General features: G+C 51.1%; 1 protein-coding gene across 1 annotated transcript in view; it reads left to right on the top strand.

The window, feature by feature from the left end:
• The window catches only part of RPH3AL (rabphilin 3A-like (without C2 domains)), a 34,052-nt gene extending 29,199 nt beyond the window's left edge, over window positions 1–4,853 (top strand). Inside the window, exon 12 of the mRNA XM_017730985.1 lies at window positions 2,464–4,853. Coding sequence (XP_017586474.1) covers window positions 2,464–2,498 — 35 coding nt within the window. The 3' untranslated portion in view covers window positions 2,499–4,853. The remainder of the gene's footprint in view (window positions 1–2,463) is intronic.
• The last annotated feature ends 8,915 nt before the right edge of the window (window positions 4,854–13,768 follow it).

The following is a 13,768-nucleotide window of genomic DNA, read 5'->3' as shown; positions in this document are numbered from 1 at the left end:
TTCCTGCTGGAAGCAGGAGGTTTGAGAGGCAGCCACGAGAGAAGCTAATGAGGGAGTGCAAATCACAGCCTCCCCATCCCTGCCCGCTTGCCAATGTGTTGTCTAAATCATTAATACTTAAAGAGTGGTGCAGCAGCTGGCACTTAAACAGAGCCACGTTAAACAGGGCTGGGGCTGGGCTGGGAGCTGAGATGAGGATGGCACTGCCTGGTGAGGGGTAAGAAATGTCCTGGTTTGCAATCACAGGGTGAGACCTGCTGGAAAAACCCCCAGATGTGAGCAGGTCCAGCCTGGACCCTTCTGCAGCTCCTAGGTACCTCCCTTGAGCTGCTTTGTGCTGGGAGAGAGCTGAGAAAAGGGCTTGGAGCTGAGGGAGATGGACAGGGAGTGCTGCTTCCAGCTCTCTTTATTTGGGGAGATTTATGCCCTGTCTTTCAGGAATTGACTGAAATGAGGTGGTGTCTCTCTGTGGCATCCACTTTTGCTCATAAATATTCAAGCTGTTAATACATGAGCCAGGCAGAGCCATTCAGCATTATTTTTGTGGCAGGAAATTCTCTGGGCATCTTTGAAGTTAAAGCATTAACTGCTATTTTCCCTTCCATTCTGCTTCTCAAATGTCTGCTTTGCTCCCTCAGGGATGATGAGGAGGTAACATTTTGCTTCAGTGGGTCTGACTACTCCATTCCATGTAGGAAGAAAAAAAAAAAACTTGTCCTAACAGTAATTAGGCTCCAAATGGGGTAGTAATTTCTTTAATGACTTTCCTCATGAAGTCCTTGGGGAGTTGACTTTTGTTTTCCTGTGCTTGGTGAGAAAGTTGCTTAAATGTTTTCAGATTTGTTCCTTGTTTGTGTGAGCCATTGTGGATTTCCAGGGCTGACTTGGCAGCAGAGTGGAAGAGGTGGGTAATCCCTGCCCTGCCTCCCTCTGCCTGCATTTAGGGCCCAGTTTAGGAAGGGCAGAGGGATCAGATATAAAGGAAAGACCCTCACCCACACCCAGCCTCTCCCAGCCAAGCCTCTGCTTCCTTCACTGGCTGCCTCATCACATTTAGGGCACTGCTCTTTATGCCCTTTTTGCTCCGAGCTTGCTGGGATTGAGTTGTCCTGCTGCCGAGGAGGAGAAGTTTTCTGTCTTTCCCCAAGTGAAAAAGTTGAATTGTGCCTTCATGGCTGAGGAGCTTTGAGCTGTCTCTGCCTCCTCACATCCACAGAGCACCGAGTGGTCCTGCTGTATTTATAAATAAAATACAGCTTTGGGTAGTGGCAGCGTTAGGAAATGATTCAAGGTTTGCATTCCAGATACAATGCATTTGTGAATATGAACCTCAGGAGAAGCCTGTGCCCCCTTGCATGTTTGAGGGAATTAAAATATTTTCATCCTCGAATGGTAGAAGCAAAACATTTTCAGCTCTTTCGAGCCTGCCTTGAAGTTAAGTGAATAAAGGCTCGAGTAACTAAAAAAATAAATTACTTCAACTATTCCTGTAATTCTTTATGGAGTTTTAAATTGAAGACTTCTTCCTTCAAAATAGAGGGATGACAAAGATTCATTCTCTCGGCTCTTTCGCTCAATATATCAGGGAACAAGTCTGCTGCTGAAGATGGAACTCCTATTTTTATGCCTTCTTTCACATTGCAGAGGTCTGTGCTGTGGTCTTTGATCAAACAGCCTGTCTGGCCTCCTGCCCCCACCTCCTCAGACTTATTCTCTGCCCTCTGCAATACGTTTGCTCCTCACGCTCCCAACTTTCTGTTCAGCGTTTACACAAAGCACCAAGGGCAAGAGTTGATGTCATCTTCCCAAACAAAGCAGGAAGGAAAGAGCAGGGGAAGTCAGTAAGATAGAAGTGAAAACTTGGATTTTGGAGTCTTTGTAAACACATGGAGGGGTTTTATGGCTCGGGAGGTTATCTTTTAACAGGGATGTCAGGCAGCAGCTGGTGGTCCTTTCTCCAAGAGGAGGAGCAGTGTGTCCCAGCAGAGCCTGGGTTTTGCCAGGGGTGCTGAAGTGATCAGCTCAGGTTTGTTTAGTCAACAGGAGACCAAATCTGGAGCAGAGCAGGGCCTGTCCTGTGCCCATCCCCAGCCGTGGGCAAGGGCCACATCCTGCTGTGGCTCCTGTCCATGGCCCATGGAGAGCAGGAAGGTCTCACAGCAGATCTGCTCTGTCACCCCTCAGAGCTGAGGTTTCTGGGGAGCAGGTACTGAAGGGGCAGTTCTAGCAGCACAACTCCTTATTTCTCCTCCTCTCCGCTTTTCCTTCCCCTGTGTTTTCTCCCTTTAATCAAGTCTAATGGACCCTGACTGCTGGACTAATGATGCATAGATGTTCTCTTTATTATTTTTAGGAAGCTCTTAAAATGGCACCGAGCACGCAAAAGCAACGTAAAACAACTTGGTGGAGCCTCTCCCCTTCGCTGCTTTCCAAACAAAACTTTTGTCTTTGTTTATTTTGCAGGCAAACGACGGCTCCATGCCAGAACACGACTCTGATGGAGGAGAAGATGGAGCTGCTTTCTCCTGGATCCAGCACTCCCATTCCATAGACTTCACTCCAGACAGGGACTGCTGCTGGGGCCGACGTTGTGATGCTGGCTCTTCCACAGGCACTGGGACAGCACCTGCCTGTGCTCTGTGAACCCCAAAAGAGGCACTGGGGCTGTGATTTGCACTTGGCTCCCATGGGGAAGGGTCACTCCTTGTGTTTGTTGTCCTTGTTCTGGCTGGAGTGAGTTTGGTGTGGGCACCAGGAGCCAGCCCGTGAAGCTGTGCTCCCAATCCCTCCCTCTCTCTCTGCTCAGGGTAAAGAAACACTCCAAGGAACTTGCTGTGATTTTTCCACTCCTCCTGGCTGTGCACTGGCCCATGTGAGGGTGTGGGGTCAGGGGAAATGTGTGGTTGCTCACCCCCAGGCCCAGCTGGCTGCCTGTGAGCACCCGAATTGGATAAAAGCTTTCAAATGACTTTATCTTGTAAAGCTCTGCAGATTCCCCTCCCACGTGCACACCTTACATGAGCAAGGGCCTTTCTTTTGCCTTTTTCCTGTAAGTCTTGAGCATCTGGCTGACTGTGGTGGTGGTGTCATCGTGAGTCAGGCTGTTGAAAACTGTGTGCCCTGGTCCTGCTTATTCTCCGGGACAGACAATTTGCCTCAAAGATGAGAAAAATCAAATTACCTCACATCTCTAGAGAAATTAGATCTTTGAAGGCCTGAACAAAACCCACACTGGGCTGGTAGGAGTCTGTGGATTTTATTAAATGCTTTGGAGCTGACCTGTCTATTATGAAGAAACAAAGGATTCCAAAAAGTTCCCTCTGAAATCACAGAGTTAAAGGCAATTTGTGCCCATTAATGTCAGCCTTTCCCCTCAGTTATTACTCTTTTGTTCTGTTTTCCTTTGCACTGGGCGCTCTGTGTGCATGTAGTGTGTGTTCTTACAAATGGCTGCAGTATGAAGATAAATGAGATTGGGTGCTGGAACACTCCGGCAGGAGATCGGAAATCAATCCTCGACTTTCTTTTAAATGAACATGGCCCAACAGAGGACCATTCCTTCACTGCTCTCCCAGTTAATGTGCTCTGGCAGGTTGCTGGTGAAATGCTTCCAACCCTTCCTCTGTGATGTGTTCCTGCCCTTCTACAAATGAAAACAAAACCTTTGGGCCACATGGGCTCCCTGAGATGGCAGAAAAGGAAATCACTGAATGTGGGGTCCACACCATCAGTGTTGGAGAGAGCAAGGGATGAGGTTGTTCTCCACTGAGGGATATTTTATTGCATGGTCTGTGTTGTTAACCTGGCCATTAAGGCTTGACCAGCTGCTTCTCTGGAAGGGCTAATTCCAGAATTATTATCTGTATCTGAAAAAGTAACTCCAGCTGTCAGCTTTTGCTGAAATACTGGTGTGGTTTCAGAGCTGTTTCTTCTGAGAACTGTAGGGTCTTCAATTTCCAAAATGTTTAGCCACCAAAAGGAGTTCTGTTTTGCCTTGAAGCTTTTGACAGTCCAAGTGAGGCTTGTCGTGCTCATTACCTCAGACAGCCTGGCCTGCCAGCCTAAGTTAATTCCACAGCAGAAGGAGAAGGAAAAAGACTTTTAGGAATTGACTCTATTTTCTTTAAACCTGTTACTTTCTCATCACCAGCTCTACACTGAGTTGGAAAGAGCTTTTAAAATCCAGAATGTCATTTCTAACTCCCCTTGAGTTCCTTGTGCTTCACTCCTGGGCAGTGCAGGCAGGTCAGTCGTGTCCCCATTCCCACCCCCACAGCATTTCCCCCACTGTGGGGTGCCAGCTCTGCTCAGGACCATTGGGAATCCTTGCTGGCTTGCTGTGCCACGGTGAGGCATCAGCTTGATGTTTACCTGAGGCCAGCTTTTATAAAACCCTCTCAGAGGTAAATTTGACATTGCTCTGGTGCCAGTGAGACTGGAAACTTTTCTTTCTTACCTCTGTATTTTAAGTCCATGGGGTAATTCCACCTGAGTTCAAACCAGAGTTGTTCAGTCAGCTGTGGAAAGACTGAGGGAAGGATCTGGTCCTGGACAATGTGATCCAGGCCCATCTGAATGTGATAGAGGATCATCTGCAGCCTATTTTATTTTGAAGACCACTTTTCCCTTTGTGGTGATTCTCTTGGTTGTGTTTTGCAGCTTTCGTTGGAATATTATCCTAAACCTGTCCCTGTCTTTTGAGCTGGTTCAATGTGGGCAAAAAGGGCTCAGTGAATGTGCTCAGTCTGCCCTGGTCATTTGTGTTTATTATTTTCTTGTTCTCGTCTCCATCCCTCACAACTTCTGTCTGGTGTTTTACTACTGGAAACAATAAAGCTTTTGCTCAGTGACAACTTCTCGCCGTTCTTGAAACAGTAAAAAAGTTTTTTCATAGATGCTCTCCAAATCCTCCAGCAAGGCAAGACAATAACCCAGCCAGTGGAATTGTGATTCATGTGGCTGGAGTTTAACTGACTTCTGCACTTGAAAGTCATCTTTTGTCTTGTCCCCTCCTCGGTGCCTCGTGCTGGCGGTGGCAGGGGCACAGATTTGCTCCTCAACCCCTCTGTGAAGGTTTTCCACGCTGCAGCCACGACTCTCAAAGCAGCACCAATTGTCCTTTTGTCAAGTGCTGTCCCCTCAGCCTCCCGAGGCTCTCTTACAATCGGGGTCCATTTAACCTGGCCCACAGAGAAGTGCCTCTGCATCTCCTCATTGTTCGCCGAGTGCGCGCGGCCCTGGCCGCTCCCGTTTCCTCAGCACTCAGCCTCAAGGTTTCAAAGAGCTTTTTAATCTGTTTTTGCTTTCCCCATTCTAAAAGCACCTCGGTAATTGCTGTTGGGATTGTTCTGCTGGGGAGCTGCCATTAGTCCAAGGATGGAGCGTGTCAAGGACTGAGCAGTTCTTGTGTTGTTGCTTCCCCTCTCCGCTTGCCATGACAACAGCCACCAGATGGGAGAGTCGGCTGGGGGATCTCTCTGAGTCAGAAACACTGCCCGTGGATTGCCAAGTTCCCATGTTTGGTTTTTACAGTTGTGTTTTGGAAGGGGAGGGCAGTGCTTCCTCTGCGAGAGCCGTCTGCACATTCAGCGTAGCCAAAGCAAACGGGCTAGCAGCTGGTGTTTGGGCAACATGGTTCTGGCCATTACTGAGGCTGGAGAGTCAGCAGGAGTGCTTGGGCAGTGACACAAATCGGCAAATAACCTCTGGAGTTCATTCTTTAAATTAAACCTGGCAGCAGTTGCTCCCCTCCCCTCCCAGAAGGTGTTTCCTTCAAGGGGAGGGGGCTGGTGGTAGCGGTGTCTCACCAGCCCACCTCTCCCTTCTCTTCCTCCCATCATTTTGTTCCTCTGCACCTCGGAGACTGCCCTTCCACCTTGTTCTGCGGGTGGGTGTGATGGACAGAGAGTTCAGGGAAGTTTTTTGGAAGGGCTGATGCTGCCCTCACGTCATGAGACTTTTAGCAGGCGTGGGATGGCAGGTGATGGGTCAGCACCTTGTGGAAAACTTTCATCCTGAGCTGCTCATTCAGATTCCTCCCTGACCATCTCGATCAGCAGCACGTCCAGGCAGTGCTGGAATTGCAGTGAGAGGCATCCACAGAGATGAGGATCCATGGCAGCACAGACAGGGGCACGATGCCAGATATCACCTCCCCCCAGGTTGCTCTGGAGCTGACCAAATGCAGCAAAGAGGCGTCACCAGCTCCTTTTCTCATCCCTTCTCCCACCAGACTCATCACTGGAAGCACTTATTATCAGATTGCTGCTAATCAGAGCCTTATCAGGAGAGAGGTGCTGGCAGAGACACCTTCCCCCCGAGTTCGACTGACTCCTGATTTCAGAGGTGACAAATTACCACAGGACTGTGGCTGCTTTTAGCTATTTGCAATTATACAAACTCCTGTTCCAGCTATGCTGTCCCATCCCATGGGAGCAGCCCCTCATGAGTGGGAGCTGCCCTGGCCTCAGGTTTTGGGGCTGGATTTGGGAGCTGGGTGGAGAGATCACACCTCTGAGACTGGTCCTAACAACCCTGCACTACTGCTGGGTATTTCAGAGACTCACCCTCAAAAGAATCCCCAGACTGAGCCATACCCAGCCCCTGGATGGGGACAGCAGCTGGATCACCCAGAGCAGCTGAGCCCAGCATTATTTATTTCTCAGCTGGTGAAGCCAAGCCCAAGAAAGCAAGAAAATCTCAGTGAACAGCTGAGCCCCACTGCGGGAGAGCAGGGGCAGGAGGAGCAGCCATCGAGCTGCCGGCGGGACAGACCTTCATCTTCAAATGACAGTCGTGCAAAATTAAACTCCTCCAAGCAATCACACCGTGGCCGTTCAAATGGTGCCTTGGAGGAAAGAAAAATAAACTGAGAAATGCAAATTAGGGATGTAAATCTTCCTGCCTGTGTCTGGGAGGTACCTGTTTAATTAGCATCATTGAGCAGCCTTGATGTGGTAAGTGCTAAGTAGGAAATTTGCCAGATTTCCCCGGTTTTGATAGCAGGTGACTTGTGTTCTGTTTGAATTCCCACCTTGGGATTTTTTTTCTGTGCTTGCCAGAGTTGCTGTGCTGCCTGTGGCATGAGGAATTGGCTCTTGTCACCTGGGCTGAGCAGATGCCACTGCACCAGGGAGGAGCTGGCCTGAGCCCTCTGTGTCCTGGGCACCTTGGCATCAGATTTATTCGTGTGATAAATAAGAGTATCCCTGCGAGGGTATGAGTTGGGGAGTTTCTGAGCCTTTGTTTCTCCCTCACCCCCGCCTACCCCAGCGCTCTGGTGCTAATTGGTACCACGTGTATCTTTTTAACACTGATAACGTTTGGGAGTTGTTGGATGCTTGGCCTGGGCCTGCCTGGGCATTTCAGGGGGGACTTCCCCGAGGTGCTGCCGGATCCCCCAGGTACTGCCTTGCCAGGTTTGCATCCCTCTGGCAGGCTCTGGATCCTGCTGTTTCCCAGATCCCTGCTCCTGACCTGTCACCGTGGGAGATGGTGAGATTAGGATGATGGAGTGCTTGGAGAGGATAAACAATAACGATGCTACACCTGAACAATGCTTTTCAGTCCCATCCTTTTTTTTCCTGTCGGTTCCCCATTCAAGCTTAATAAGATCAGTGCAGATAATTTCTGTATTTGTGCAAAACATCGTTTTCCCTCCTGTGCTTTGCCAGCTGCACTGCGATTGGGAAGGTGAACACATACTTTCTCCTGTATGGTTATGAATGGGTGCATCTGTTCCTCGAAGATAGGGAAAGGAGGGTGAAAGGACTGGAAAGGGAGGGAAGAAATCAGATGCAGCCTGGCACGTTACCTCTGTGGAGAGGGAAGCATGCAGGGGTCAGATTTTTGCAGCACGGGCTCAGTCCTGATGTATTGTGGAGGTGGGTGAGACAGAAAAGGGGTTTTGCTTAATGGGGCAGCACAGCCACCCCACAGTGGGGCAGGGAGCTCAGCCCCACTGCGATCAAGGTTTGTGCCTGGGGCTGGTCCTGCTCCTCCCCGGCTGGAAATCACACCTGCCTTGCTCCCTGGGCTCTCTCCCGACCTGTGCCAGGGGCTGCAGCCCCGATCCTGCATCTCTGCATCCCCCAGGATCTCACAGCCCTTGCTGAGGTCCAGCCTGGGGAGGATGCAGGGCTAGAGGTTGCTGTACAGCAGCAGAACTCATTAACTGGGCTGTCTTTCCTCCCTCCTCCATCTTTCCCAAGACAGGCCCACTGGAGAGGAGAGGGAGAGAAAGGAGTTTAATTTTCTCCTGTTATCTGGTGTGTCCAGCTGTGAGCCACACCAGCAGCCCCGGGCTGATCAAACCCTCCAGTGGCCTCCATCCAGTGTCCCATCAATATTTTCAGTGCTCTGCCCAAGCCCAGGTCCCAGCAGTGATGTTCCAGCACGTTCCCTCCTCCTGCTGGATCCTGTTGGGCTCTTGCCTCATTGCCCGTGACACGGAGCCATCAGGCATTAGCAGTTGGCTTTGGCACCTAATGACACAATCAGCTGCAAACGTGTTCCTCCTCCAAAGCAGGGCTTTTTCAGCCAGAAACTCTGGTGCTGTCCCTGCTGTCGAGGTGAGAGTGCTTCTGACCCCTCTGTTTCTGTTTGTCATGTGCTTTTTGCTTCCAGAGGTTTCCAGATACGGGAACAACTTTGGAATGAAATACAATGAAAACTTAAAATAAGGATAAAAGTTTCCCAAGGGGTCTTGACGTGGCTTTTATGGGTGAAAAGGTCCCTATTTAACAGCCTGAGTGGCTGAAGCAGAGATGTGCTAAATGCCAGGCTTTGAAGCTGCAGGGAAAAGGCCAGGCTGCCTTCCTCACCATCCTCACAACAGAGCTGGGCTCTGAACCCGATTCACCCAAGTGAGTGGCTTCTCAGTGCTCCTTTTCTTTCCAGTTTCTTCATTGGCAGAAAGCAGCAAGAAACCCAGCGGGTGTGGGTTGGTTTGGGTGAGCAGACCCTGGAAACACCACTTGAGCTTTTATTGAGGTGGCAGCATCGTTGTGAGCACCAGGTAAGGGCAGAGAGGGCTGCTCCAGCTCACAGCATCCCAGGAAAAAACTTCCCAGCGAGCTCCCTGCAGGATTTGCTGCTCTCGTTGCTGCTGGTGGTTCAGGTAGGTTTAATCCCAAGGGCACTTTGGGGTTTTTAGCTCTTTGCACCTCGCAGACCAGCACTGGGAGATAAATCCCTGTGATTTGCAGAGCTTTCAGTGGCAGTGAGGCTTGTGGTTCCCCCGAGCCTGCATGGAAATGCTTTGGACGCCCCTGGGCTGCTCCTGCTGTCTGTTTTCATGGCAGCCTTCAGATGGAGCCAACAGCAATTTTTTGGGGCTGGAGATGCCTGGGAGTGAGTGTGCAGCTCCTGGCCCCTCCCAGCTCATAATTCCCGGGGCTGTGAAGGGATTTGGTGCCTCCCTGAGCAGCTCTCCTTTAGGAAAGCACTCAGGGACACGCAGCCAGGCAGCCGCCACCTCTCACCCTGTGATTTTGTGGGTGGGATGTAGGACTTTGTGCTCAGATGTTACTGCTCTCCTCTAAGGCTGCTGTGGAGCCCAGGAGGGGAAACTGCTGATTCCTTACAGCCCTCTAAACCTGGTGTTGCCACCAAATTGTTGCCATGCTGCTTTGAAGTGATTTTTTTTTGCCTTTCTGTGCTCCGTGGTTGCAGAGTCCATGTTCCTATGCTAAGAAATCAAGAATCAAGTAATTGAATCTCCCTCCCCGTTCCTCTAAAATCAAGTAATTGACTCAAAGAGCACGTGATTTGAAAAGACAGAGAAAGGAGTTCATTTTGGGTTCCCTTTATTGGCCTCTTAAATTCTGAGCTTCGCAGCCTGCTGGGAGTGTTTTATCGATCCATTTCCACAGCTGTGAGTAGGATGGACTTTAACTGCCCGTTATCCTGGCACCTGGGAGGCAGCAGGAGTTTGTGGGAACTGGGAAAGGGACAGCTTCAGCCTGGGTGACCCCGATGCTGAGGCTGGGGGTGCCGCTCCTGGCGTGGCAAAGGGCACAGTGAGGTGCAACCTGTGTGAGGAACACCCTGAGGAGGGAAAACTTTGCTGTTTGTCGGCACCTGAGCGGCTTGGGATTGTCCCCGACAGCAGGAGATGTCCCCTGGGGTGGAGCTGCCAATGGCCCGTGACTGGTCACCCGGGAAGCTGCTGAGGATGCAGCTTCATTGGGATGCAAATGGATGTAAATTCATGTAAACATATGTCTCCGTGCAGGTAGCAGCTCGTGCCCAAATTATGCAAATGTTAATCCAATAATGCTAATGTCATGATTATCCAGCAACACGGGGTTCATTAACATGGTTCCTTGGCTCTTACACCCATCACTGTCAACACGATTACGCTGAGGCAGAGGCTTCCAGCATCCCTGGCCGGTGGATCCACTCTCAGGGAGGGAAGAGGACATCCAGGGCATGGTGGCACCAGGAAGGACCCTTCACCTGCCACGTGTCCTGGCCAAGGTGCCACCTGGCTGCCCCCCCTCGGGAGGCCCTTCCTCCCAGAAGGAGACGTGGAGCAGATTTCCCAGTTCCTGCAGAGCAGCCAAACCAGCATTCCTCGATATCCGTGCTGTGATCAGATGAACAGGACTAGCAGGGCCATCTAGTGACTCCTCTGGCTGCTAAATGACCTGGGAGATGCCCCCCTCAACGGGTTTCATTTTAAAGTTTGTATTTTGAGGAATCCCTTTGTCTCCCATTTTTTTCAGCTGGTGAGTATCCTTTGTTCCAAAGTTTTGTTGTCCCAGATTCACCACAGAGCTGGAAAATGCTTGGGCTTCCCTACAGTGGAGAGGAACTTTGTCCTGAGTCGGGTGACATAAGGTCAGGCAGCTGAAGAGCCCGTGGATCCAAGAGCATCCTGCAGGCTGGCCTGCCTTCCTCAGCCCTGCCAGGAATGCTGCTCTCCAGGCAGGAATCAGCTTGTCTGGGCTTTGGCCTCAATTTCTTCCCTGCTGACCTGCAGGTGCTGCTGTGAGTTTGTGGCACATCCGTGAGCAGCCCTGCTTGGGTCAGGGAATCTGGGGTTGTTTGCCTCTGCAGCAGTCTAATCCCACAGTGAATCTGTGGGGTCTCTGCTTCCTGCTCCTCCTCTCGCTCCTCTTCCTGCTCTTTCATTTGTGTTGCTTCTCGCAATGTTGGCATGATGCTGGGATTTGTGGATGGGGCCAGGAAAACGTCCTGGCATCCATCCATGATGGATCATTCTCTCGCAGCTCATGGCTGAGCCTCACGATCCAGGGATGGGCAGGACATCTCCCAGCCCTGGGAGGAGCAGCAGGCAGGACAGAGCTGCCCCAGAGCTGTGACAGGTACAGGGACTGCATGGGGGGGGTGGTTTGGGTAGATTGCTTTTGACAGGATGTCGTTAGCCTGACGAGGATGTGGGAGAGGAGCAGCTATAAAGCTCTCTTAATGCAGCCAAATTGCTCTTTAATACTGCAAACCCAAGATGTTATTTCGTGAATCCCTGGAGCTCACTCTGCTGCTGGTTATTGGTGGCCTTTTCTCTCTGCTCCCATCCAGCTCCCAGTTCCTGGAGCATGGGGCGGGAGCAGTTTCCCACCGGTGCCTCCGTGAAGCTCGGCTGCTTTCTGCCCTCACTTGGCTCCTCCTGCATTGACTCCAGGAGCTGGTGTGACTCCTGAAATGCCTCTTCCCACCAAAATGTGAGCATAAAGTCTCTCCATTTCCATGGCAACGGGGCCAGGCCCTAAATGCTGATGGGAACTCTGTTTCTGGACATTTATGGAGTGGGAAGAGCTGGGGGTGCAGGAGGCAGCAGTGCCCAGCCCCAGCACAGCTCTCCGGGCCAGCATCCGTGTCCCAGTCACCGCAGGGTAAGGTGCTGCTGCCAAATTAACACCAGGCTTTGCTCCTGCCTGCCTGGGAAGTCTTGAGGAGGAATGTTCTCATCCTCCTGCAGCTGGGAGACAGTCGGGAAGAGGTAAAAGCAGGGTAAAACTCCTAAGACAAGTCAGCTGGATAATCTCAGAGGACATTGACTCCAGCTTGGAAAGGCACTGAGAGCAGATAAAATTAGTCTAATAGGAGTTGATGCTGCACAGGAGTCTCCCCTCCCTTGATTGCAAGGGAGTGTGTCTGCATTTATCTCACAGGCACACAACAATCAGAGCCAGCACCGTGTGAGAGGGTGGCTCTGCCCAGCCTGGTGATGGCAAACCCCTGCTAAGGCTCTGGAGTTCAGAGGAACCCACAGATCATGAGGGAAATCAGAGAAGAAATGTCTAAAAAGGTTCATCCCTAAGAAAAAGCCCCTGAGGACTGGGCCCTTGGCAGTGCTGTGCCCAGGATCGATGTCACTCTCCTCCTGGGCACCGTTTGGGTGGATTTTCCTGTGCGCAGATCCACCCTGGTGAATCCCTGTGTGGATTTACGCTGTGCTGCACAGAGCTGAGATTTACAGCAGCTGATTAGCCCCTCTGCTTGGTTTGCAGGTGCCTGGAGTGCTGGCAGTGGCATGTCAGGGTGCAGGAGCAGAGCACGGCCCCTCCCCGGCAGGAGGGCAGACATTCCCCAGGACTCCAAGAAACCAAGTGCATTAAAACTACAAAAGAAAACACCAAGTATTTTGGGATTCACATGGAAATGGCAGCATATGCTACATGCTAAACATCAGCCCCTACCAAAAGTAGAGCTATTCTGGGCCCATCCTAAAGATGCAGGGACAGCAGATGCTTCCCTCCCTCCTGGAAGCTCCTTTTCAGGCCCATGTCCACGTAACAAAATGCTGGCCAGGAAGATTCCATCCACCTTTGCTGCTGGTTGGGTGTTTCACAAAGTCTCTGGGAGCCTTAAGCAGTATTTTGAGGGGAGAGGGCTCTTCCCTGCTGGCATTTGGCCCTCGCCTGGCTCTCTGCAAGGGTTTGTTTGTGTCTGCGCCGTAATAGGATGTGGGTTGTATTTCACCACAGCGATTTTGTTCACAGCTAGTAATTGCTGGTTAAATCTGGTCAAATAATGGTTGTTAGCAGGGCCTGTTGGAGCACAGATAACCTCAGATATTATCCAAGCAGAGGAGCAGTGGGGGCCAGGGTGCGCTGGGATATCAGCGCTGCTGAGGAGCCCTAATCGGCACAGCCTGGAATAAGCTCCTTAGGATTATTTTTGCCAAGTTTCCTGGTTATCATTATTATTATTATTGCTTTACTTAGAAAATGCAAAGGCTGTCTGACCAGGTAAGGAGTGCAATCCCCTGGATGGGCTCAGCCGAGCCTCCCCAGCAATCGAGGGCAGGGGTCTTTGAGGGGAAGCTGCCAGGAGCTGTGCATCAGCCAGGAGACAGTGCCCTGAGTGAGCCAAGGAGCCAGGCACATGTTGCTTTTCAATTAACCCCCTTCCCATGCACACAGCCATGCTGGAGCTAGGCTCATTGGAAGGAATAAAAAATATGTTTCATAGCTCCCAGCCAGGGGAACTGAAGGCAGTGTCAGTCCTGAGCCACCCTGGAGGGATGGAGGGGTCTCTTCCAGCAGTGTTGGCATCCCCTGGCAGTGTTGATACCCCCCAGTTGATATCCACCAGATTGAGCTGGTGGTATCTGCTGGCACCCTCTCCTGCCTACAGCTGTGGGTACTTTCAGGCTTAAAAATGGTTGGGAAAAGCAAAATCCCAGCTAGGGCTGTGCAGGGTGGTGCTGCCTGTGTCACCTCCCTGGGGACACTGAGAAACCTCCCTGGCCCAGCCCTCCGAGTTCAAGGATGAGATCCAGAGGTAGTGCCTCCAAATG

The sequence above is a fragment of the Corvus brachyrhynchos genome, unplaced genomic scaffold (genome assembly GCF_000691975.1).
Source record: "Corvus brachyrhynchos isolate BGI_N302 unplaced genomic scaffold, ASM69197v1 scaffold283, whole genome shotgun sequence".
NCBI classification, from domain to species: domain Eukaryota; kingdom Metazoa; phylum Chordata; class Aves; order Passeriformes; family Corvidae; genus Corvus; species Corvus brachyrhynchos.
The sequence above is the reverse complement of the archived record's forward strand: the minus strand, read 5'-3'. Positions and strand labels throughout refer to the sequence as shown.